The sequence below is a fragment of the Ictalurus furcatus genome, chromosome 18 (assembly GCF_023375685.1).
Source record: "Ictalurus furcatus strain D&B chromosome 18, Billie_1.0, whole genome shotgun sequence".
NCBI classification, from domain to species: Eukaryota; Metazoa; Chordata; class Actinopteri; order Siluriformes; family Ictaluridae; genus Ictalurus; species Ictalurus furcatus.
In genome coordinates this window covers 21,602,434-21,628,667 of record NC_071272.1, presented here as the reverse complement: position 1 = coordinate 21,628,667, position 26,234 = coordinate 21,602,434, and the positions used below count along the sequence as shown (strand labels likewise).

Here is a 26,234-nt window from a genome sequence, read left to right as displayed (position 1 = left end):
CGGCCGCTTACTCTAGAGATATTAAATCCCAACAGCTACCGTCCACACTCTAGTGGGACGCCATTTCAAGCCGTAGCTAAGTGTAACTGTGCAGAGGTATACGTTTGATTCATATTGAAGCCAGCCCACAGAGACTGTAACTGAATTAACTGAATGAAAAGTGCAGCGTTCCAGACATTCATGAAACTGAACAAAATATAGCATGTTAGTTCTGCTCCATTTCACTCGTACTCCAGTGAATTGGCAGAGGGGGCAGTCCAAATTTTCATGGATGGAATGAAAAGATAAATGGACGCACTCTTGAGACTAGGTTGTCCTGATTTCTGTTTAATTGCACAGCGACACCTAAAACAACCACAGGATAGTCACTGCAAAATGCTAGGTCAAGACCAAGGTGCTCAAAAACAAACAAAGCAGAAACACATGATCGACAGTGTAAATAGTTGATAATAATGTTTCAAGTTTCTCACCAAGTTATGATGTACACATATAGAATTACAGCTCCAGGACCAACTGGATACTGACTGGGACTGAAAGCTGCACCGGACTGTACGATCGTCTGCTGTCTCGAATGCTGTTCTGTTGGGAGATGGACAATCCACGAGAAGGCACGTTTAATACTTTTGTTTTTTCGGTCTAGAAAAAAGCAAGAATGCATGATCGCACTGGAAGACTGGAGGATGAATACATATGCCTCACTGACAGAGAAATGTCACTCTGTTAATGCATGTTTGATGCACAATAGATGCATTGTGGGAGCATTAGTGACTGCAATACTAACCATGCTAATGAAGTGGGATGGAGAATGTTTATCATTTATAATGATGATGATGACGAGAAGGCAAACCTTCCATTGTTTCGAATAGGGCTGAGAGGTATACTGGTATTTAAGGGAATGCCGGACCGGAATGATGCAATATGTGATCATCCAAAAAATTCTGAATTAGAAAAAGCTCTAGCAAGAGACAAATATGGACTTGAAGAGTGTGAAAAAGCAGGTTAAATGATGCAGGAAGTGCATTTCTTGTGTTTATCAAAGACCCATGCCACTCTAATTGAAGCCTCTGTTGCTAAACGGCCTTTGACGAGCAGCACAAGTTATTAAACTTGACATAACTGCCTGTCTCAGTTATGTCTGTTGTCACAGAAACTGTTTTATAGGCTCTGTGATTGGAAGAAATGAAAGGACAGTGCACAAAGTGTTGCACAGATTACGAGGAAAGTTTTTTTTTCACTTCTACATTCCAAGATTTTGTACCTGGTCCATACTAGGTACATTTAGCTCCTCATTTATAGATATGATACGAAGAAAGAAACATAATTGTGTCGAGATGACAGAAATGCAGTTAGAAGAAAACATGGGGAAACCCCCCCTCAACAAGGTCACTGTTTTAAGATTGTATACATATACATGAGCTATGATTGTGCCAAGGCAGTCGCTTGGCAAACCGACTCGGCTCTTGTTACTATGGTGATAAATGTCTAATCTCTTTTTGCCATCAAAAACCTTGAGTTTTTATTTTTGCTGAAGAAGATTCCACAACACACACTGCACGCAGTGATGGCTTAGTAGTTAGCACGTTCGCCTCACACCGCCAGGGTTAGGGGTTCGATTCCTGCCATGGCCCTATGTGTGTGTGCGCGGGGTTTGCATGTTCTCCCTGTGCTGCGAGGGTTTCCGCCGGGTACTCTGGTTTCCTCCCCAGTCCAAAGTAGTGTACACTTGTTTGTCTGTCTGGGTGTATGTGTTTTTTGTTTTGTTTTTGCAGTGATTCTGAAAAGCTCTAGTAGTAAAATACATTTAATATAACTTACAAGCTAGTACAAGTTACTCCATGATACTAGGTATACTGTATACACACTTCAGACATTACTTTACAAAGGTACTAACAATACTATATATAGTGCTTTAATAGTAGTGTATGTAAATTAGTAACATTTTAGACCTTGCTGACAAACATAACTAACTGCATATCAATCATAAACACAATTACGGTAAAATACTCTTAATTTGTATTGTTTGTTATGCTTATATTACATCTGTTCATTTCTCAAAATGCATGTATTAAGTAGGCTTTAACTGATATATATATATATATATATATATATATATATATATATATATATATATATATATATATATATATATATATGATATTCAGGAAAACTCTCATCATTCAATCAGAGGTCTAAAAAGAACAGTGCATAACAGAAAATGTACTCAACAACAACAACAACAACAGGACTACACCATATCCGTCTGAGGTAAAATGAATGGATTCCACTTTGTGTTTTATGCGGCATTATATTGTTCAATAAGAAACAATCCCGTATTATGGTGACAGAATTGAATAAACTGGATAAACAAGCTCATGTTAGAAAACTGGAAAGAGTGTTTTCTTTCCAGTTTTCAGCCACAGAGCCTCATGAGATGGGGGGTAAAAAACCCAAATAACCGCAAGTCTCCGATGCCGCCTAGTGGCTGAGGCCCGGAAATGCAGCCATCCGCGTTTTAATAATAGCACAGGTTCTCCATCGCCAAGAAAAACGCGATCACGTGACCAATGAGGCCGCGGGCGCGTTCTAATTCTAGAATCAGAACCTACAGTGGGACACACTTACATGTAGGGGTGTGAAAGAGCGCGCGGCGATAGAAAGTGCAGACTAAAGTTTTCAGTGAAGCCGAACGTTGCAGACGTTTTTCCATAACTCACGTGCAGAAATAGCTAAGCATAAAAAGAGAAAGGAGAGAAAAGGGCACCTGAGGAGATCCATGATGGAATGGAATGAGCAGACTGTGCAGACAAGTACAGAGGACAGTGTAGCAAAGGAGAAGGAGGAATGTAAGACAGTGGGAGACATGGGAGAACCAAAGGAAGTGGAAGTCAGCTATGAGACGGTGGTGGAGGAAGTGCAGTCGGGTTCAGAGGGAGAGCAGCAGCAGGTGCAGAGTGTACAGACAAGTAAAGAGGACAGTGTTCCAAATGAGAGGGAGGAATGTAAGACAGTGGGAGACATGGGAGAACCAAAGGAAGTGGAAGTCAGCTACGAGTCGGTGGAGGAGGAAGTGCAGTCGGGTTCAGAGGGAGAGCAGCAGCAGGTGCAGAGTGTGCAGACAAGTACAGAGGACAGTGTACCAAAGGAGAAGGAGGAATGTAAGACAGTGGGAGACATGGGAGAACCAAAGACAGTGGAAGTCAGCTACGAGTCGGTGATGGAGGAAGTGCAGTCGGGTTCAGAGGGAGAGCAGCAGCAGGTGCAGAGTGTGCAGACAAGTACAGAGGACAGTGTTCCAAATGAGAGGGAGGAATGTAAGACAGTGGGAGACATGGGAGAACCAAAGGAAGTGGAAGTCAGCTACGAGTTGTTGATGGAGGAAGTGCAGTCGGGTTCAGAGGGAGAGCAGCAGCAGGTGCAGAGTGTGCAGACAAGTACAGAGGACAGTGTACCAAAGGAGGGGGCGGAATGTAAGACAGTGGGAGACATGGGAGAACCAAAGGAGGTGGAAGTCAGCTACGAGTCGGTGGAGGAGGAAGTGCAGTCGGGTTCAGAGAGAGAGCAGCAGCAGGTGCAGAGTGTGCAGACAAGTACAGAGGACAGTGTACCAAAGGAGAAGGAGGAATGTAAGACAGTGGGAGACATGGGAGAACCAAAGACAGTGGAAGTCAGCTACGAGTCGTTGATGGAGGAAATGCAGTCGGGTTCAGAGGGAGAGCAGGTGCAGAGTGTGCAGACAAGTACAGAGGACAGTGTACCAAAGGAGAGGGAGGAATGTAAGACAGTGGGAGACATGGGAGAACCAAAGGAAGTGGAAGTCAGCTATGAGTCGTTGATGGAGGAAGTGCAGTCGGGGTCAGAGGGAGAGCAGCAGCAGGTGCAGAGTGTGCAGACAAGTACAGAGGACAGTGTACCAAAGGAGAGGGAGGAATGTAAGACAGTGGGGGACATGGGAGAACCAAAGGAAGTGGAAGTCAGCTACGAGTCGGTGGAGGAGGAAGTGGAGTCGGGTTCAGAGGGAGAGCAGGTGCAGAGTGTGCAGACAAGTACAGAGGACAGTGTACCAAAGGAGAGGGAGGAATGTAAGACAGTGGGAGAAATGGGAGAACCAAAGGAAGTGGAAGTCAGCTACGAGTCGGTGGAGGAGGAAGTGGAGTCGGGTTCAGAGGGAGAGCAGGTGCAGAGTGTGCAGACAAGTACAGAGGACAGTGTACCAAAGGAGAGGGAGGAATGTAAGACAGTGGGAGAAATGGGAGAACCAAAGGAAGTGGAAGTCAGCTACGAGTCGGTGGAGGAGGAAGTGCAGTCGGGTTCAGAGGGAGAGCAGGTGCAGAGTGTGCAGACAAGTACAGAGGACAGTGTACCAAAGGAGAGGGAGGAATGTAAGACAGTGGGAGAAATGGGAGAACCAAAGGAAGTGGAAGTCAGCTACGAGTCGTTGATGGAGGAAGTGCAGTCGGGGTCAGAGGGAGAGCAGTTGCAGCGTGTGCAGACAAGTACAGAGGACAGTGTACCAAAGGAGAGCGAGGAATGTAAGACAGTGGGAGAAATGGGAGAACCAAAGGAAGTGGAAGTCAGCTACGAGTCGTTGATGGAGGAAGTGCAGTCGGGGTCAGAGGGAGAGCAGGTGCAGAGTGTGCAGACAAGTACAGAGGACAGTGTACCAAAGGAGAGCGAGGAATGTAAGACAGTGGGAGACATGGGAGAACCAAAGGAAGTGGAAATCAGCTACGAGTCGGTGGAGGAGGAAGTGCAGTCGGGTTCAGAGGGAGAGCAGCAGCAGGTGCAGAGTGTGCAGACAAGTACAGAGGACAGTGTACCAAAGGAGAGGGAGGAATGTAAGACAGTGGGAGAAATGGGAGAACCAAAGGAAGTGGAAGTCAGCTACGAGTCGTTGATGGAGGAAGTGCAGTCGGGTTCAGAGGGAGAGCAGGTGCAGTGTGTGCAGACAAGTACAGAGGACAGTGTACAAAAGGAGAGGGAGGAATGTAAGACAGTGGGAGACATGGGAGAACCAAAGGAAGTGGAAGTCAGCTACGAGTCGTTGATGGAGGAAGTGCAGTCGGGTTCAGAGGGAGAGCAGGTGCAGTGTGTGCAGACAAGTACAGAGGACAGTGTACAAAAGGAGAGGGAGGAATGTAAGACAGTGGGAGACATGGGAGAACCAAAGGAAGTGGAAGTCAGCTACGAGTCGGTGATGGAGGAAGTGCAGTCGGGTTCAGAGGGAGAGCAGCAGCAGGTGCAGAGTGTGCAGAGAAGTACAGAGGACAGTGTTCCAAAGGAGAAGGAGGAATGTAAGACAGTGGGAGAAATGGGAGAACCAAAGGAAGTGGAAGTCAGCTATGAGTCGGTGGAGGAGGAAGTGCAGTCGGGTTCAGAGGGAGAGCAGCAGCAGGTGCAGAGTGTGCAGACAAGTACAGAGGACAGTGTACCAAAGGAGGGGGCGGAATGTAAGACAGTGGGAGACATGGGAGAACCAAAGACAGTGGAAGTCAGCTGCGAGTCGGTGATGGAGGAAGTGCAGTCGGGTTCAGAGGGAGAGCAGCAGCAGGTGCAGAGTGTGCAGACAAGTACAGAGGACAATGTAGCAAAGGAGAGGGAGGAATGTGAATCAGTGGGAGGCATGGGAGAACCAAAGAAAGTGGAAGTCAGTCGGTGGTGGAGGTGGTGGAGGAAGTCAGTGGGTAGTGGTAGTGGTGGTGGAGGAAGTCAGTCGGTGGTGGAGTCGGTGGTGGAGTCGGTGGTGGAGGAAGTGCAGTCAGGTACAGAGGGAGAGCACCAGCGGGCCGAGCCGGAGGACGAGGGGAACGAATGCACTAAACCGGACAGAGAAAAAGCAGAGATTGAGGAGAAGCTTCTGGAGAAAGACAGCATGCTGAAAAAACTGCAAGAGGAAAAGGAAGAGATGGCCAAAAAGATAAAAGAGCTTGAGAAGAACAGAGAGAAACTCGAGGAGATCATATGGAAGAAAGATCATAGAGCTGCAGCAGATTTTCAGAAGGAACGGGAGGGGAAAGATAGCGCTCATCTGACGCTCTTGGAGGATTTAATGAGGAGGGTTATGAATCTGGAAAAAGCCAAAGCCCAGAGAAGTGAGGAGAGAGAGAGAGAGAGAACAGACAATACCGACAAGTCTGTGGTGAAGGAGGGGCATACGGAAGCCGGGTTTACTAGAATCAGAGAGCAGCAGGATAGAGAGGAGGCTGAGCTGGAGAAGGTGAGGAAGAAACGTGTTGAAATAGAGAGAGAAAAACAAGAGATGGTGGCTTACTGGAGAGAGCAGCACAGGACGTGGTCTTGGCATCCGCAAGAGAAAAACACCACAATGAAAAGAACACAAAAGAGAAAGAAAAAGATAGTCAAGAAGATACAACTGCTTGAGGAGATAAGCGAGAGACAACATCTCAAGCAGATGGACTTGATGAATCTGCTAGAAGAAACGGAGAAAGAGTTTAAGAAGGAGCTGGAGGAGAAAGAAAGAGCTCAACTTGCTGTCACTGAGCAGTTACTGGCCAAGATAGAGTATCTGAATCAAAGCCAGGCTCAGATAGAAGAGGAGAGAGAGCAGCTCCAGACAGAGCTGCAGCTGAGAGAGATAGAGGCTAGAGAAGCTGAGATGGAAAGTCTGCCTGATGTTAAGATGGGTGCAGAAATGCAGACTGAAGAAGTGCAGGAGGACCAAGACAACCCGAAGATGCAAGAGGCGGAGGACAGGAACGTTGAGCTTCTGCAATACATCAGTCAGCTACAGGCTTACAACGCGCACTTTGCAGAACGAGTACAGATAGCAGAGGTGAGGAGAGATATCTTGGAGAAAGATCAAGAGAGCTGGAAGAGAGAGAGAGAGAACTGGAAGAAAGAGAGAGCATGCTGGGAGGAAGCATCAGAAAGATGGAAGGAAGAGAGAAGCACCTTAATGAAAGAGATTGATGGCTTAAAGAAAGAGAGGGTGACCTGGGAGACAGAGAGAGAGATGTGGGAGAGAGAGAGAATAATCTGGGAGAAATTGACAGGGAACACAGAGAAAGAGCGTGGGAGCAAAAAGAGGAAAAAGTGAGAAAAAAAGCATACTTGGTTTTATAAGGAGAGCAGTGGCAGCAGGAGAAAGAAATATCCATCCATTCATCCATCCATCTTCTACCGCTTACTCCTTTTCAGGGTCACGGGGAACCTGGAGCCTATCCCAGGGAGCATCGGGCACAAGGCGGGGTACACCCTGGACAGGGTGCCAGAGAAAGAAATATCACGTAGTATAAATAAAAGATCATTTTCTCCTTGTTTAATTATAAAGTTTTAATAAAGTTCTTCTGCATCAGTCCTTGTCTTTTGTGTGTGTGTTTTTTTTTTATTTTAATTTAAACGTGCAATAGATAAGTGCTTGCCCTATCATCCGGGTATTGCGAGGTTGAATCCCAATGATGTTATAACCATAATCTAATAATAATAATAATAATAATAATAATAATAATAATAACTAATTATTTCAATTGTTCATTTGAAAGGTGTCATTTTCAATCATTATTAATGGTTCTTCACTTTTTCTAGCATTTTACAAGCTGAAATATTTGTTCAGGTGGATTTACATGCAAAATTAATCAATACTTATATGTATTTTATTATATAGCATTTAGTATCTTTGGTAATGAAGGCCTGGATCCTTTGACCTTTTATGAACCTCATTATAGAGCATTGTTATAGTGCAATTTGATATTGAATAACATTTTTGCACAATGGGCTAACTGCATTATAATGGACTAAATATTTGTAAAGTGGGACACTTAAGCTTGAACATCTATATCGTAATGTGTATATACTTCACTGATCTAAATTCCTCACCGACTTAAAAAAAAAAAAAAATCCACACAGATAGTAACTTGAGCACAGGATTAAACCGAAGACCTTGCAGCTGTGAGACGGCAATGCTCACCACCCATAAAATATATCTGTGGGGGAAAGAAAATCCACCCAATCATTAATTAATTGACTAAACAGATTTTAGAGTTTGGTGGTGGTGTAAGGAAAAGACCTTCACTGACTGAGCTGTGATAGATGTGCCATAATTAAGTAAAGTAGTAAGGGTGCTTCAGGAAGTCAGTAAGCTTTGCCAAAGCTAAACAAGCTAAAACTTTAAATATCATTAGGAGGATTTTGTAGTTAATGGTGCAGTATATAAAAGGAAAACAACAGAGGGCCTAAATCAGAGCCCTTTGAGACACCATATCTATTAACACCACAAAATCAGGGGCACTGTAAAGGGGGAGAAGATTAGGACGATTGTAAGGGCCCTGGTCAGACAGGGGGCCCAACAGAACCCTATACTTTCCTGTATGATTTTGGTATTTAAGTGGCCTCTTTGTACAATAATCTATTAAGAAGCAGACAATAATGAACCTTGTGGGACACCATATCTATTAACACCACAAAATATTTTGGGTTCAAAATTGAAAAACAACCTGAAAATGACAGGAATTTTAAAAAATGGCATTTTCTCACCCCTCTGAAAAAAATAAGCAAAGTCTCCAACCTGAAATGTTCTGCATGCACACTATACCTAACTAGGTACCCCTAAAAAAAAAAACAAGTCAAAGATTCAAACCCTTCCCATTATAAATTGACCCTAAATGTGGAACTGTGAGCAATATTATGCATTACATTTGGAATTACAATTTTAATTAAGTTCTAAGTCTGCAAAACAAGAATGTGCAAAATGTTTATATATGTACATGTACCTTGTAATGTGCTCTAGAGACCACACAAGGAGCTAGGACCATCCTGAGCCAAGATATTGAGGTTTCCGTAAGCAGCTGTATAACCAAAATTTGTTGTGTGCCAAGACGGCTGTCGTAGTTAAACCAAGTAAAATAAATAAAAAGTGGATGGATGGATGGATGGATGGACTCCACGACAAATACATTTTCAAAGTAACCCTTCCTCCCAACCCTGATTATATATACATAAGCAAAACTGCAGTTAGCAGTTACTCTAGTCCAGGGGTTCCCGAACTTTTCCAGGGCAAGGTCCCCCAAATGGCATTAACATTTGACCGAGGCCCCCCTTTTGCAAGATGTCTTTAAAACACATTAAAAATACAGACTTCTGGATATATCCCCATTTTTTTATTATTAATAATTACATCTTACATCTTTACATTACATTACATTAGAAATTGATTGTGTGTGTGTGTGTGTGTGTGTGTGTGTGTGTGTCTGAGAGTGAGAATTTATTTTTCACACCAAATTGTTGAGCACCCCCGAGCGCCCCCTGGCGGTCCCCACTTTGAAAACCACTGCTCTAGTCTAGCATTTTGAAGCCGATCATGTGTCCCAGCTGCCACTAGGGGGCGAATGGACACTAATTAATACTGAGCTGTCAGTCTGATGGAAATGTTCTCGTCCATATTTACTGCCAATTTCCCCCAATAAGAAATGAATTTGTCGTGTTACAGAAGCACAACACTAAATCCCCTGGTTCGAAATCACATGTATTGAATAAATAGTTTCCTAAAATATCCATCCGCTCTGTCAAGATTTTATTTATCAGACGCTTTCAGCACCTTGACGTTCCAACACTATGACAAAAAACAACAAGAGCTCTGTGGTTATAACCTACAGTCATTACATCCGATTAAACAGGCACTTGGACAAACCCAGCATGCCAGCGCTCCTCTGGATCCCTCTAGCGGCGTCGCCTCGGTTATACCCGAGCTGCTGAAGAGACGCTGTGCGGCTGGAGAGGTTCCCCGGAGCGCAGTCTTTCACCTCCTCCTCCTCCTCCTCCTCCATACTGCCTCCTTCTTCTGCACATCTGTCCGCGCTGGTCTCCGCCCGCCTGCGTCCAACAAAAACACGACTGATTTGTTTGTGAGTATGGCCATATTTATCAGCTCTTAGTATATCTGAGCGTCAGATACATTATTATGACTGATAAGAAGGCATAAAAGGTGCGGATTAAAAATATATATTTGTTGTTGTTATTGTTGTTCTGTCGGTTGTGTTGTCGGTTGTGGGTATCCTCCTGTACCTGAGCACGATAGAATCATTACTGACTGCATTCTTGGGGTTCTTGGGATAGCCTATAGTATATTAAAAACACGGCTTGAGCCGCAAGATGGGAATGCATTTGATATTTTCAACACAATTTCCTGCAAACGTTTTATTTCTTAAGGAAAAACCAAAGCTTCATTAGGTCTGATTAAACAGGATGCAGTCAGGTAGACGAGAAGCTTGAAGATTGTGTGTGTGTGTGTGTGTGTGTGTGTGTGTTGACTTAATGGTTGGTTAATACAGCAATAATATCAATGTCGCCTTTACACATCTAAATCTAAGCCTAACCATGCCTAAGCCGAAACGATTACATAATGATTTTTACAGGCTGGTGAAAAAAGGAGGAAATATCTGGAGAAAGATGGTTAAACTTGGGAGTAATCTACAGGACAAAGGGATTAAAGCGGTGACCGTTGAAGATGGATTTCAAACCGTTCCTCTTATCACGCCCTTGGATGTTAGTAATCTTCAGTACCAAGCGCCAGACAAGGTAAGGGACATTTCCGTCCTGACAGCCATCATCTTACATAAGCACTCGTCAGCATCAGATCTTCCAACATATCAAACTAATGGAGTCGTCACCCGGTTTCCTGCCAGCAAGATGATATTATAGTGTATTATATTGTATCTTGACTGAGAAGTGCAATTACGGAGGAACATGTTATGAATACATCCGAGTTATGTTCTCTGTGCGATCTGAAGACTCGAAATGAGTTCTGTTCAAGCGTTTGAGCAAAGCACGTTGTCGACGTTGACGTTTAAGGCTTGGCGGTGACTTTTAGACTTTTGCATGTTGACATGCAAATAGTGATGGTGATGGTGAGCTGGGACTCGTCCCCATCCAGGGTGTTTTCCTGCCTCAGGTACGCCCAGTGTTCCTAGGATAGGCTCCAGATCCACCATAACACTAACCAGGAGAAAGTGGCTACTAAAGATGAATGAATGAATGAATGAACGAATGAATGAGATGCCTTATGTGTTACTGTTTATTTCATGTTGATATCAAGATCGCAGGGAACACAGGTCAGAAGGCAGGGTCAAGGATTTAAAGAAATCAGACTGCTGGCTCAGAACTAAAATAAATAAATAAATAAAAGAGAGAGCGAGAGAAAGTTTTGAAGCCTTTGCCAAATTTCACTTTGGTTCATTAGTGATTCTATGGAGAAAAGCACAATCAGGGCATGCAGCTGCTAACTGAAGTGCCTTGTCACCCCACCTAAATGCGTACACAGACATTACAGCATTCTGTTATACTGTGCCATGAGTAATACACACATACAAAATCACCGGTGTTCCTTTAACACCCACAGTGTCCAATTCACACCCTACAGTGTTTATATGAGTCCACTTGACTCATATAAACACTCTGGGCGTTAATTCAACACTAGGGATTTAACTGTGCACCCATTTAACCTTACAAAACCTCCACTCCCACTCTCACATATCTGCCATGGGATGTGTGTGTGTGTGTGTGTTTTTTTTTTTTTACCATACTTTATAGTTCTTGAACGGAGACAGGCATTTTCGTTTATTCCTCAGCCGTTTCTCACTGATCACAATTTTTTTTTGTAGCTCTCTAAATGTATGTTTTTAGATTCCTGTTTTGACAATAAGCAGTAAGCAATCTGAAACTGAATGTGGTTTTCAGACAACAAAAACACCATGCCCCAAATGTTTAAGGTCAAGATATCACTCATTTCTATTCACGTTGCATCCATGTTGAATTTGGCTCGTTTACATAAAGAATGTCGAAATGCTGGATTTGTGTCAAAGCTCTTCTGATAACACCTGCTTTGTATGCTTAATTGAACTGTCAGATCTATGGTTTTAGGATTAAGCATGCACTGCAACCTACACTTAGGATTTAACGCTCCTGTAAACGTGTATACAGGCAAAACAAAGGTACCCGTCAGTCTTCCTGGGTTTGAGGCATTTCTGCTTACAGTCTGTGAGCATTTTGTGAGAAAGGAACTACATGCTCTACAGTTAATATAAGGGACACATTTACAAGGCAACGTAAGTGATGTGATTGGTTTTATATGCATGACTAAAGGCAATCTAGGGAAAATAAATTAGGCCATTATTTGCCAAGGCAACTAGATTATTTCCAGGACACCAATTTAACCTCATTTCCTAAACCCATTGTAGCAAAACAATCATGAGATTGTACAGAGTATGCTCACAGTGATGCTTATTTGTGATGAATTTCCCCTGATCTTTCCTAGGATGGTCATTGGAAATCTTGTCTGATGGGACTTGGGTGGACTGGTAACCCAGCCATGTGTGTTTAAAGTGGATGAAAAGGTTGACTAAGTATTTGTGCAGTTAAAAGAGATGGCAAGCATGAAGAACAACTGAATACAATAAAGTAAATGCAGATAATCTTCACATAACTATAATGTGTTTTTCCTATATATACAAAGCCTTCTATAACAGTTATAGATAAAGGTTATATTGCCTCAACACCTTTTAGTGGTAGCTAACGCTAGACATCTAGCCAACATTGGGTAGCAGGAATTCTGATTTTATTTCAGCTAAATAAATTCAACACAATGTTGCGATAACATTTCCAATGTGGTTAGAATTTAACAGCTGGATGATGTTTACCAACAACGTTATGAGGAAAAAGACTTGAAAAAAAATCGTGTTACTGACTTGAAAGGTGCTCGTCTTTTAGAGACAGGAGAACGCACAGATTTCACCTCTCTAAATACGGAGGATATTGGAGGAGGAGATGCATGGTATCTCATGGAGTGGTATTTTATTTCACAGTAGGGGCTGGGCCATCCATTGGGCCAGCCTCTGCTTAGACATGGGAGCACCCGGTGTCTTTTCTCCATGGAAGATGAAGAGTTTGTCTGCCGATGAGATGGCTACATATCCTACAGTATAGCAATGAGTGCTCTTCAAGCTTGCCCTCACTGAATACTGCAAAAATCCATTGACTGAGTAACAAAGTTTGGTAATATGACCTTTGGAAGAAATCCCTGCCCAAAGGCCACCACAGAGTCATCTGGTCACCAATGTATGCAAGGCAAGATGCCAGAGCATGCAACTTTCTCTCTCTTGTAGCAGAAGTGACTGCTAGCAAGAAGCCAGTTCAAAGACATACATTTCAGGTAAATGTCATGTATAGGCTCATAAGGATGGTCTTTAATTTAGCACAAGGTGGAGGTCCTATGCTGGGAAAGAGCAGAGAGAACCATCAACCTTGTGCTGACCTCACACCAGAGGGGCATACGCTACTTACACCTCTTTGGCAACCCCCACCCCGGGATGAAACAAGGTAGTGGCTCATGTTTGGCCCGTGGGCCTTGATACATGTACCATAGAAGCTAATTGACAAACTGCCGATTAGGGTTTTGGGGAGTGGGGAAATTTGAGATATGTAAAGAAGAGGAGTAGTGTATAGCCCTGGATTTTAGTACCCCCATGGTAATCAAGCAGGATGTCTATTCATAATACCTTCTTAATAATTTTAGATTACTCTAATGGATTAAAATGTGTGGCACACATGGCACATTGGGAGGGTAATCCTCTCCTGGGATTGATGGTGTAGAGTCAGGACTGTGAGAGAAAATGTGTTGGACTGCTGTAATTTACAATAGCCAGGGGATGTTAAGCATTACCGATAGTTTTAAAAGCAAGCGCAAGCTAAATGCAATTACAATGAGATCCAAAGTTTGTACTTACAGAAGTGCTTTGTTTGTCTCTACAGGAAAAATACACCCTCATGCTAGTTCACAAGCTCAGGGACTAAGAATACCATTAAAAAAATTCATTCCGTTTTACATTTGATATTTTACATGATACTTCCTCAAAAAGCCATTCCATTGTTCATGATCATGAAAAATATAAAGCTTTTCTGCAGTTTATTTTTGTACCTTTTATGTGTGTTATACAGTGTTTATCCACTTTTTGTGCAGGTGGTGGTAAAGACACGAACTGAATACCAAACAGAGCAGAAGAACAAGGCCAAGATGAAGGTGCCTAAGGTGGAGGAATACACCATAAGCTTCACTGATGGGGTGTCAGAGAGACTGAAGGTATGGCTTAATTCTCTTAAAATCAGTTCATACGCACCAAAAGAAATGGCTTTAATTAAACGTCGTTTATCCTTAACGACACAGCAGCCCCGCTCGTCAACCCACGATTTGTGTATGTATTAGATTATGTATATGAATATCAAACCTAGCCTAACATGAACCTTGACGAGTTATTTTGTCTTAGTCTCTTAAAGACAGAGAAAAAACATAGGTTACACAGTACCTAGAATGAATGAAATTAAACATAAATTGTCCCACTTGGGTGGGACAGTGAACCGTTGGAACTTCAAGGACACCAGTTCAGTTCTGAGCTTGGGGTACTGTCTGTGTGGAGTATCACATGGTCTCCCTTTGTCCTCCTGGATTGGTTACAGTAAATTGTGTGCCTGTTATGCCCTATGATGTAATGGGGTCCCATTCGGGGTGAATTCCAGCCTTGCACCCAGGGTTCCCGGGACTGTTGTTCCACCATGACCCTGACCAGGATAAAGCGGTTAATGAAAATGACTGACTGACTGACTGACTGAATGAATTGCCCTTGTAAAACCAATATTAACATTGCTTTTTGCTACACGTTCCATAATTTAAGGAGGACCGTGTGGTTAGTAGCTTGAACTTATGTACCGTTCAGTATTATAGATTAATTGGGGGAAATGTATGTTCTACCTGCAATCATAGAAAACAAAATGGTTCTTTAAGGGTTCATTTGATAATTAAGGGTTCTTAGCTTCCAAAATGGGTTCCACTCGTCTATGAGGCACACCATATTTGTACAGAGAGTGTTAGAGATCTGGAATCATACTGTAAGTTCTGAAGTGTTTCAGAAATTTGCTATGCTGTCTTTCCTGCACTGGTTATGTTTGGTCCAATAGCTTATGTGCATGTGCACTCCAGACATAAGCCTCATTCCTTTAGCCTGGGCCAGGCATAAATAAATAAATAAATAAATAAATAAATAAAAATCAACCTTGGCCCCACTTGAAATGTCCTTAACCAGGCCTAACATTGGATTACCCTGCATGCACTGCACTGAATAGTATTTACACTGCTTTAACACACCCAGTTCAGGTTGGCTCCTGTCTTGATTGAAGTACAATACATCAGGAAAAGCACTAAAATACTGTATGTAGGACACAGCTACTACAGGTCTGGTATTGAAAAACTCTGACATATTGTCCATAATGTATTAAGTATTGAGATTTATACAGGCTCTATTGATTTGCCGTTGATGTTTATGCACTCTGGACTGAGATATCCGAGTCTGTTTTGGTTCCGTGTATGTACCAGGGAGATGCTAGCGGCAATGACCTTCCAGGTTTAATTAATTCAGAAAATTTTGTAGGATGTTTTGCTTTAGTGGTGAAGGTCACTGTAGTAACTGATAAAGGGAAAGGCGTATTATATAGTACAAACACAGGCTCCCTGTCTGTTTTAAGAAGGGATGTGAGTGAGACGTGGAACAAAGCTCTCCATGACAGAACTTGTGAGGTTTAACTCTCTTCAGTATTGTTGCAAATGACAAAAAAACAAGAACCATATGTCCTTGAAATCTCCAGCATATTCTTTCTGTGACTCTTTCAGGCAGGCTTTTTTTTTTTTTTTTGGAAATGTAGAATATTCAGATTAATACGCTTTCCCTCCTTTGTTTATCATTTTTCATCGAGTGAGTCATCTGGAGCTGCATGCCTGGAATTGCTCGGACTATTTTTTGGGCTGATTTCCGTGTTGATATTTAGAATACAAAACATCATTTAGAATACAAAAAGCGAACTAATCGCTCAGCTTTGTTGCTCGGAGGCTCCCCTGCGGAACTCGGCCGTATTCCCTGCTGTTGCTCCACCAGCAGTTGGAGGAAGAATGCTCCCCCTCATTAAATGTTCAAAACAAAGAAAAGCAGAGGTCTCTAGGTGTCTGGTGTAGCCAAGCAGAACATATTAAGACATCATGCTCAAATAAATAAGGAAATCAGACATAACATAATTGACAAAGGAGGAGTTGGGCCTTAATCCTGGCTTGGTTACACGAGCTGACCTACTGTACACTTTGGTGTTTGGCGAATACAGTGAATGGGGACATAAACTGTTTATATGGTTATAAGTTAGATAATGCATGTATATAATTGGTAGCTTCAAGGCATGTGTTCTCTATTCCTCTCTCTTCCATATTATCTAAGCATATAAGCATATACATTTCCCTATACGATGCAAAACATATGTACAATCTATATATGATTAATGCTAACGTAGAGATCTCAGGCTCAGACATGCATCTACGGCATAAGCGATGAACGGCATTCAAGCGATGAACGATGAGTCGGTAAGCATGAAAGACGAAAGCGAAGAAGAAAGAGAGAGGTAGTGGTGGAGAAATAGAACACTGAGCCAGCACTGCTCCCTGTCAGTTGACATCGTTCTGACAGCTGACTACGTAGTTACTGAGATGCTCACACACCACCTGGACCTGAAGGCTTTTATTTGGCCTCCTATTTATTGGGTGTGGAAAACATTTTGAGAGACAGAAGGAGCAATAAAGGGTGCAACAGTCAAGCTGCTAATATTGTGCTTTGGGAACAGAACTTGAGCCAATCAGATAGTAGAAATTCACTCTCAATCGGCAAGTAAAACTCTGTACATTTCATTACAGACATGACTTAGATGTACTATCGTCCATGATGCCATGTATCCTAACAAAATGTCCAGGTCCTCTGGTAGAAAAACAGCCCCAAAACATTAAAGATCCACCACCATATTTAACCGTGGACATGAGGTACTTTTCCATAAGGCTACCTCTCTGTGCGTGCCAAAACCACCTCTGGTGTTTATTGCCAAAAAGCTCTATTTTGGTTTCATCTGACCATAGAACCCGATCCCATTTGAAGTTCCAGTAGTGTCTGGCAAACTGAAGACGCTCGAGTTTGTTTTTGGATGAGAGTAGAGGCTTTTTTCTTTGAAACCCTTCCAAACAGCTTGTGGTGACTTTGGATTGTAGTTTTGGAGACATTCCGACCCCAAGACGCAACTAACTTCTGAGGTCAGTGAGGACATTAGCCCGCTCCCAGAGCCTCTTCATTCTCCTATAACTCATCCTGTTATTGACATGAAAGAGACAGACATTCAGGACAGCTCTTTAAAACAGGCCTACAAAACTCTCCCACTCAAAGACACAGTCTTCTAATCTAACTGTGCTCTGTCAGTTTTTTCTCCCAGGCATGAAATATATGAAAGTAAATATGAATGATACATATCAATCATTTGAGTAGTGTCTAAGATAAACACTTGCCTTCTCCTTTGGAGCCATTAAGATGTGCCATGTTAGAGTTATACTCTATTACCAAGACAGGAAGCTCAACAACGACTGGTTTTGACATATACCGTACAACATGTTTCGAAAAGTATTCAGACCCTTTCCATTTCTGCACACTTTATTGTGCTGTAGATTTAATTTCAAATGTATCTACGCACAGTAGCCCATAATGACAAAGTGAAAACAAGCATTTAGGTTTGTTTTTCCCGCAAATTTATTAAAAATTAAAAACTGAAATGTCTCATTTAGATAAGTTTTCACACCCTTTATTCAGTACCTTGTAAAACCTTCACCCCGGTCTGAAATTGTGTTTTTGTGCGCGTTTGTGTTTTTGCTTTCCAAAAACGTTTTTTTGTTTGTTTGTTTGTTTGTTTTGCCATTATGCATTATTGGGTAAAGATTGATGGCAACAACTTTAATCCATTTTTAATTAAATCTATAACACAAAGTATGCAAAAACTGAAGGGGTCTGAATGTATTCTAAACCCACTGTAGTTCAACAGTGACCAACAACCACAGAAACTGTGGTGAGTTTTAATGAATTATTGATTTTGTTAAATGATTGTGACTGTGACCTACAGTATATTGGCAAACTGGCACACTTTGATGTCCATCATCAAAGACACTCACTAACCCCACATAGCATATAAACGCCGTATTGATTATTCAGTGTGTACTTGAAATGGATTATGAAAGTGGACAAAACAAAGATGTTCTTTTTTGCAGGCAAACGATGAATTTGTTGGGGTTGTTTGTTTTTTTTTGTTACATGCAATACAGATTTTTGGATAAACAATTCTGCCATAAAACATGTAGCTATGTGCCATACCAGCTGATCTGTAATGGCTAATTTTGTTCTGCTAAATTGCTTCCCTTCTGTTGGCTAATAAAATGGCCAGCAAAAACGTGAGGAAAAAGGACAGACCAAAAGGACATTACCACTACTGTTCTCTCTCATGTTAGTCCTTTATATCGGAGTGCTTTGGGAGCAATTAGTGTTACAGAGCAGTTTTCCCATCTCTCTCTCTCTCTCTCTCTCTCTGTCTTCGCCCTCTCCCTCCCTCCCTCCCTCCCTCCCTCGGTGTTGAGTGTACACTGTTAGCATGACTAATAGTGAGGTTGCCCAGTGGGTTGTCTGTGTGAGAAAGACTGCCCTGGAGAACTGGTCTTGTTATTCTGCTTCTGGATAACCCCCACAGAAGCCTTTAAACTGGCTGCTAGCTCAGTGCCACAGTCAAAAAAATTTCTTGGAGGAAGTATGCCACTTTGCTTCTACAGTACCTCACCCATCGTAAAAACACCAGGGTGGTGAGAATCAGTCGGATACCTTCTTGTACGCGTGCGCATACATGCCGATACCTTCAACAAAGTCACAATGTGACGTGTTATGAAGTAGTGTATTTGTAATAACTAGTTATTTATTTATAGTTATTGATAGTTATTTTTTAAATACCTATTTTTATTAGCTATCATATTTAAACAGTCATATATTAGACCCTGACGATGTAGAGGATTAAGATTTACTCCTGGACGTGATGAGGTCCCAGTTCAACTTGGTTACTGAAGATCTGAAAACTCCAGTACACCTGAAACACATTTCCAAATAAAACATATACAGTCCTTTCAGAAACTATTGGAACAGCAAGGCCAATACATTTTTTTTGCTGTAGACTGAAGACATTTGGGTTTGAGATCAAAAGCTGAATATGAGAAGAGAGTTCAGAATTTTATTTTATTTTTATTCCCTGGTGTTTATATGTAGACGTGTTAAACGACACAGAACGTAGCACATTTTGTATCAGACCAACCAATTTCTCGGCGAGCAAAACTATCGGAACACGTGCCTGACAGGTGTCAGGATAAGCCAACATGAAGATCAGAGAGATGTCTGTGGGAGAAAAGCAAGACGTTTTCATGATGTGAAATGAAGGAAAATCAATCAGAGGCGTTGCACAAACATTGGGCGTAGCCAATGCCACAATTTGGAATGTTCTGAAAAAGATAGAAACCACTGGTGTTCTGAACAACAGACACCGAACGTGCTGGCCAAGGAAAACAACCAAACATGATGACGGAAACACTGTGAGCTAGGCATTGTTTCACCTTGATCTCAACAGCTGCAAGGGAGTAATTTGCATATTTTTTGTCCACTGAAGTAATAATCAAAAATAATGTATGCATCATTCAAGAAGAGAAATATGTACTGCAATCTACGCATCTATTACAGTAAAGGCCATAGACGGCATGTGTAGATGAATTGAAGAACTGTTGTGTACACAAAACGAATCATGGATTTCCTGTGCGAATTCTTCTATGCGAGCGTCACGAAAGGACAAAACATCTTTTGAATAGATAATATGACTCTCAGTCTATAATGATAGAGGAGGTTATAATGATCGAGGAGATTAAAGCTGTTCAATGTCAGTGCAAATTATTATTATTATTTTTTTACCACGTTATCATTATTAGCCTGATTTGTGAAGGAACTGGTTTTGTTATGCATTTTACCAAATGTTTTAATCTGTTTTTACTGTGCTGCATGGTGAATACATGTAATAAATTAATAACCTTGAATACACAATGGAAGTTGAACTGCAGAGTAAATCTGGCTTAGGGATTATGGTTCTCCATAGCAGGATTATACTGAGCAGCAACATGAAAACACCAGCAATTGAGCAACAACAAAAACAACCTTGGAGCTGAACACAAGGACACTGTAATGATGAGCAGAGATGGGAAGGACAAAATTATGTGGTAGAAACCTTTGTTTTCCTGAAAGCAAATGTTCTGATAGACACACAGTGGTGTTTGAGATGAAATTACCTGATTTAACGCTGACACAGATTTTGAGTCATCCAGGTGGATTTGGCTGTGCATAATGTGGTCTTCATTGTCCGGTGGGAACAGGGCTACAAAGTAAGCCTAGCATGGATCATTTTTAGAGAGCAAATGAATGGTACAAGAGAAGCTTTGTGTGAGGATCCAGTCAGATTAATACCTGGAGATTGTCACCCGTATTTTTGAACTGCTTTTGGAGGCTAAAACAGGATTTACTTTCATATACCACGTACTTTATTGGCAAACTAGGTCATCTGACATGGGCTGTTTGTAGCTCAAAGACCATGAGAAGTACTTTTCATCAGCGCTTGCTGGTACCTTTGATCGAAGAGACTTGATTGAATAGCCACATAAACATTACTTTGCTGTACATTTGTAACCCAAATGTCTTCAGTGTATGGCAAAAACAAAAGAATTGGCCTTGCTGTTCCAATATTTTTGGAGGGGACTGCGTTTTATTTCAAATGGATCATATCAGATTTTTGCCCACCAATCTATACTCATAACGATAATGTGAAAACATGTTTCTACAAATTGTTATTTAAAAAAAACAAAAATCATTCGTTTAGACAAGTATACAGACCCTATAATCAGTACTTTGTAGAAGCCTCTATGGCAGCAACTACAGATTAGTATTCTTGGGTAAGTCTTGGGCAGTTTCTCCCTTTCTTTGTGGTAGGTCCTGTCAAGTTCAGGTCATATGCATCTGTGAACTGCCATCTTCAGGTCTGTACATCAGTGTTCGATGGGGTTCAAATGTGTGCTTTGTCTGGGTCACTAAAGCACAATCAAAGACTTGCCCGAAGCCATGTCAGCATTGTCATGGCTGTATGCTTTAGGTCTTTGCCATGCTGACAGGTAAACCTTTGCCCCAGTTTACCAGAGTCACGTGCACTGTGGAGTGGGTTTTCTTCAAGGCCATCTCTGTATTTGCTTCTGTCGAACCACTCAACCATAAAGGCTTGACTGACTGAGTATTTCCGAGATGGTTGTCCGTCCAGAAGCTTCTCCCATCTCTGAATGAGGACTTCTGTACACACGCTCTATACACACAAGGGTTTCCCATTCTAAATCATGTCTAATCAATTGAATTTGCAACAGTTGGTCCCCAGGCAAGATCTAGAGACATCTTAAGATAATCAAAGCAAACAAAATGCACCTGAGCTCAATTTGGAGTGACTTAACCAAGGGTCTGAACACTTAGCTAAATGAGATTTCTTATTTATTTATTTTTTTTACTTTTTAATAAATTGGGGGGGGGGGGGATTTTTGCTTTGACGCTATGGGTTATTCTGTGGCAAAAAGTCAGTTCAATCCATTTTTAATTAAATATATAATACAATCAACTGTGCAAAAAGTGCAGCGGTCTCAATACTAGCTCGTAGCTATAACCATGCCAACCTGCTTCTTTTAGACATCCTGATCAATGATGATATAGTATCGTCAACGCACATTCACATACATTCAAGTATTAAAGGAACTCTTTGCATCTCCTTTTAGTTCAGAGAGATGTATCTCCTGCATAATGCATAAGACACACTACCACCCGAAATCTTGCACTATTATGAAGACCATTGCCTCATCTGCAGTCAGGGGACAAACTTCACTTTCTTTCCCCTCACAAATTATGCTGTCATTATCCATGTCTTCCGAGTGTTCATGGACTTCATTTGAATTCCACTGCTGGTGGATTTTCTGTTGCCAGTTGAATCCATTCGCTTTCATATATCAGAGTTGTTTGTTTTTCTTCTCCCCCATTTGCCTTTATTTCCAAATTGCCTTTATTGTTGGATTCATCTGATTCTGTGTCCTCTCTGGGACATGTTCTGGGTAGCAGTAGAGGTAGTAAGAGGACCTCTGATGTTGTTTTATGTATGCCCGAGTAGCCTTTATTCGCCTTTCCCTTTCTTTGTTTACTGTTTCTATCATTATCGAGTCTCTCAGTATTAATCTGGTGCTTCTTCCATAGAACTATGGCACTTTGATGGTGTTTTTCTGTTGTTGTTTTTTGCAACGTCTTCAAAGCCACCACTATCGCACAATGCTATAACACATAATACAGTTTGAGAAACCTGTTTTTGATGCTGTTGCTGAAGTGCTAGGGAGAGAATAATGTCTACAGGTGTAACAAGAATCTGTTCTTGTTCCAGGATTCATTGAATGCCCTCGTACTGTGTCCATGCTGCACAGGGCTTGCGAAAGAGAATTTTACTTGCCCAACCCATCAAGTAGTCTGAAAATGTCAATAACAAATAATAATAATAATAATAATAATAATAATAATAACTGGCTTTATTTGTGATATAGCCCTTGTAATACAGTCAGTTATAACCAAGTTCACATTCTTCTGCTGCTGAAAATAATCTATGTATGTAGGCTGCCACATTAAAAAAAAAGGACCACTGAATCTAACACAGGTTATGAAAATAAAAGGGAGAGGATATTTATCCCTACCTGAGATGAGAGATGAATTTGACAGGTCATGTTCACAGCTCTATACACTTGCTGTTATGTTACCGTAAACACTGTACTGTAGCTAGCTACATCGCTACCCAGTGTAAGTTTACTTTATGCCACAGAGAATCGAGTTTATTGCGCATGTACTAAGTATTAAGAACAACATAGAAACAGAAACTTTGCCATGTTGCTTGAGCATGTACTGTAGCTCTTAGTGAATTGTTATACAAGTAGAAAAGTTCATTCGTCAAGGGGACAAGTGTCTTCAGGCATGATACATGATACAAAGCAAATGCCACCAGCATGACATGAAGGCAAACATGATTTGAAAAATTACGTTTATACAGTTTGCGTCTTTCCAGGACCGCAACAGTGCTGTTGCTAGCTGATAGAACACTGATGAGAGTATATCGCTTCTAAATAATTATATTTACACCACAGTTGAAGAAAAAAATGTCCTTTTGTTTTCTCTCTGGGCAAGTGAATGACAGATTTACTTGTAAAAAGGGCAACCACATGACAATGCGGACAATGTCAAGCCCTGAGAGCATCTTGGAATATTAGGCTGGAGAGTAGCATCAACTCTAGACCAGTAAATATCTGAAAAGACGCATAATACACCTGTTTATCACTCCTTAAATATGATAATTTTATACACATACTGAAAACAACACACAGCGAGAGAGAGTGAGAGAGAGAGAAATGATGCCCGCTAACACCTGAAAAAACAAACTTGTGGGAATCGCCCCACTTTTCAGGAGCTGCCTTCATGTGTAGCCCGCATTGTACTCACCCAGATTCAGGAAGCTGTCCTCCGATTCCTAATTTCGTCCGTTTTCGGAAGGGCAAACGAAGGGGTTTTGCTTTCGCGTCGAAATACACAGCGTCTCCATGAGATGCCGCCGACACAATTCACTGAAACCTCGCCTTCTTTCTTCGGCCTGACTTTGTGCGGGATTATGCCAATAGTTCATGTGTGTTCAATAGTGACGTAGACGTTTGCGGAAGTAATATCTGGACTTCGAACGACGTGTTTTTGGGCAGGTCTGGAGCAGTGTTCACTGGTAGATAAAAGAAATCCCTTTGGGGGAGACTATGAGCTTTGTGACATTACACACCCAAACAAAAGGAAAACATTCTAAAATCACAATATGACTCCTTTAATTTGGCGAATTTAATTCCACCCTTCCTTGCACAAATGCTCCAGATCTATCAAATTGCGAGGGGATCTTCTTTGACTTTGAATCATTCCACAGGTTTTCGATAGGATTTAGATCTGGGCTCTGACTGGGCCATTCTAAAACATTGATCTTCTTCTTCTGAAGCCTTTCTTTTGTTGGCTTGGATTTGTGCTTTGGGTCATTATCATGCTGGAAGGTTCATTCTTTTTATCGTCTGCTGTCTAACAGAGGCCTGCAGGTTTTGTGCCAAAATAGACAGGTATTTGGAGATACCCACGAGTCCCTCTATCTTGACAAGGGTGCCAGTCCTAGCTGAAGAGAAGCAGCCGCATAGCATGATGCTTCCGTCACCATGCTTCACCGTGGTTATGGTGTTATATGGTTACATGGCCCTGTTTATACCTCTTAACAAAGTACTCGGCCAGCCTACTTTGCCTACTATGTACTTTGAGCCACAGTTGTATGAAGAGTATGCTGATTCCTCATTGATATCACTTAGTTATGAATACATCAGGTGGCTGCAAAAAAAGAGGACATTTTATAGATGTGATTGTCGGTCTGGCATAATGGCATCAACTACTGGTTTTACAGAAAACTTGTTATAGTTATTTCCTTTTTCATCCACAGGTCACCATCCTAATTGTCCTGGCTTTGGCTTTTCTTGCCTGCATAGTGTTCTTAGTGGTGTACAAGGCATTCACGTATGACCACACCTGCCCAGATGGCTTTGTCTACAAGGTGAGTGAGTGTTTATTAGACTTATCTCTCGCAGTAAGGGCTCTTGAAAAATACAATATCCCACATTTTAAAGCCCATATGGTATAATGTTCCAGTTAAGCTTCTTAACACATTAGTAAAATTTGTCTTTTTGCACGTCCTTTGATGCATGGATTCATGGTCATTTGGTGCTTGATCAATTTGGCTTATTAGAGTAGAGTAGAATTAGTACAACAAACATATTAATAATAATAATAATAATAATAATAATAATAATAATAATAACGATGCAGGTTATCAAATGGTAATAACCTTAGCAGTTCAGTAGCAATTGCATACTAATGATGTTGTATACTAGTTAGTGAGTTTTAATTGGGTGTCAAAAAGCACTTAATAAAATTCACGTAATCACACGTAATTGTATGATGTTATGCATGCTCTTCTTGCTGGAAAACGGAGAATGTAAAATAGATTGATTGGAAATAAATCATCTGAGCTGAGTTTGTAAGCATGTAATCAAATGATGAAAGAAACTTGAGCTTTTGAAATGATTGACTTGCACTCCAACAGCACCAGCGATGCATCCCAGCCTCCCTGGAGGCTTACTACACCGCACAGGATGCACACTCTCGCGGCCGCTTCTACACGGTGATCAGCCACTACAGCAGCATGGCTAAGCAGACCATGTCACGCTCCGTCTCACCATGGCTTCCAAATGGCAATGTCCAGCATGATGATAAACCACCCAACACTGTCAGCCAATGAGGCTGCTTATGCTGATTCACCGGTGGCCATGTCGGCTCCGCCCACCCACCCACCCACCCCCATCTGACTTACCTAACACTTTTCTCCATTTATACTCTACTATTTCATTTTTCTTTTTTACTCATGTAGTTCATTTGTACGAGTTATTTATTTACTACTACCTTTATTGTGCAATTTCTGTTTTTATTGTATGGAACACCAGATAATTGTTTGTACAAAGGCACGCGTCTGTGACACATGTCAAACGCGAAGGACCCGTAAGAAACCATATAGCTTCATGACTGTCTGATTCATTGTAAAAGGCATGTTGCAGATACTGTATGGGATTTATTTATTTATTTATCTGTGCTTTGTTTCCAAGCATACTGTTTCTGTGGTTTTATGTCCAGACTGGGATATACATATAAATAACAACAATAACGAACAAAAAAAAAAAAAAATCATATACTGATGACAAAATACATGGTAAATGTATGTTATGGTTCCTCCTTTGAGCCTAAGTGTAAATAGCCCATGAGAAGTAAGATCCAGTGTCTGTGTTGCCATAGGAGACATTGTAAGATTATTACTGTTTCTGATTAGAAGCCTTTTGGAGTTTTGTGTTTCACTTTAGCCAGCAGTTTATGATCAATCTGATCAGGATGAACCAGGGACAAAATACCAAGTGCTCTGGGATATAGAAACCCTGACTGCTAGGTTTAGTAATAGATCTGTGTCATTATCGCTTTTCTTATTATTTGCTGTCAGTTAAAAAAAAAAAAAATCCTAATCTTGTGCTAAATCCTAGTTAATTCGTAGCAAAGCCTTGAATATTTGATTCTGTATCCTTCAGGTTTAAAACAATAAAAATATTATAAGACACTAAGTGTGTGTGTGTGTGTGGGTGT

General features: G+C 41.4%; 2 protein-coding genes across 3 annotated transcripts; both read left to right on the top strand.

The window, feature by feature from the left end:
- The first annotated feature begins 2,597 nt into the window (after positions 1–2,597).
- LOC128622321 (trichohyalin-like) lies at positions 2,598–7,312 on the top strand. The gene has a single exon (XM_053648739.1). It carries the CDS (start codon positions 2,774–2,776, stop codon positions 7,052–7,054), a length of 4,281 nt encoding a protein of 1,426 aa, XP_053504714.1. The 5' UTR covers positions 2,598–2,773; the 3' UTR covers positions 7,055–7,312.
- Positions 7,313–9,681: 2,369 nt separating this feature from the next.
- nsg2 (neuronal vesicle trafficking associated 2) lies at positions 9,682–25,701 on the top strand. 2 transcript variants are annotated; one of them, XM_053648743.1, is made up of 5 exons: positions 9,682–9,857; positions 10,368–10,530; positions 13,967–14,086; positions 24,493–24,603; positions 25,153–25,701. In XM_053648743.1, the coding sequence occupies exons 2-5, from the start codon at positions 10,402–10,404 to the stop codon at positions 25,345–25,347; spliced, it is 555 nt and encodes a 184-aa protein (XP_053504718.1). In that variant the 5' UTR covers positions 9,682–9,857; positions 10,368–10,401; the 3' UTR covers positions 25,348–25,701. The 2 variants fall into 2 exon arrangements, with proteins under 2 accessions (XP_053504718.1, XP_053504717.1); XM_053648742.1 differs by lacking the exon at positions 9,682–9,857 and having other exon boundaries at positions 10,247–10,530.
- Positions 25,702–26,234: the final 533 nt, after the last annotated feature.

Coding starts and splice junctions, on each gene's coding strand:
- LOC128622321 (XM_053648739.1), top strand. CDS start 2,774: ATGATGGAATGGAATGAGCAGACTGTGCAGACAAGTACAGAGGACAGT.
- nsg2 (XM_053648742.1), top strand. CDS start 10,330: ATGCCTAAGCCGAAACGATTACATAATGATTTTTACAGGCTGGTGAAA. Junction 14,087..24,492: donor GGGTGTCAGAGAGACTGAAG/GTATGGCTTAAT, acceptor TTTCATCCACAG/GTCACCATCCTAATTGTCCT. Junction 24,604..25,152: donor CAGATGGCTTTGTCTACAAG/GTGAGTGAGTGT, acceptor GCACTCCAACAG/CACCAGCGATGCATCCCAGC.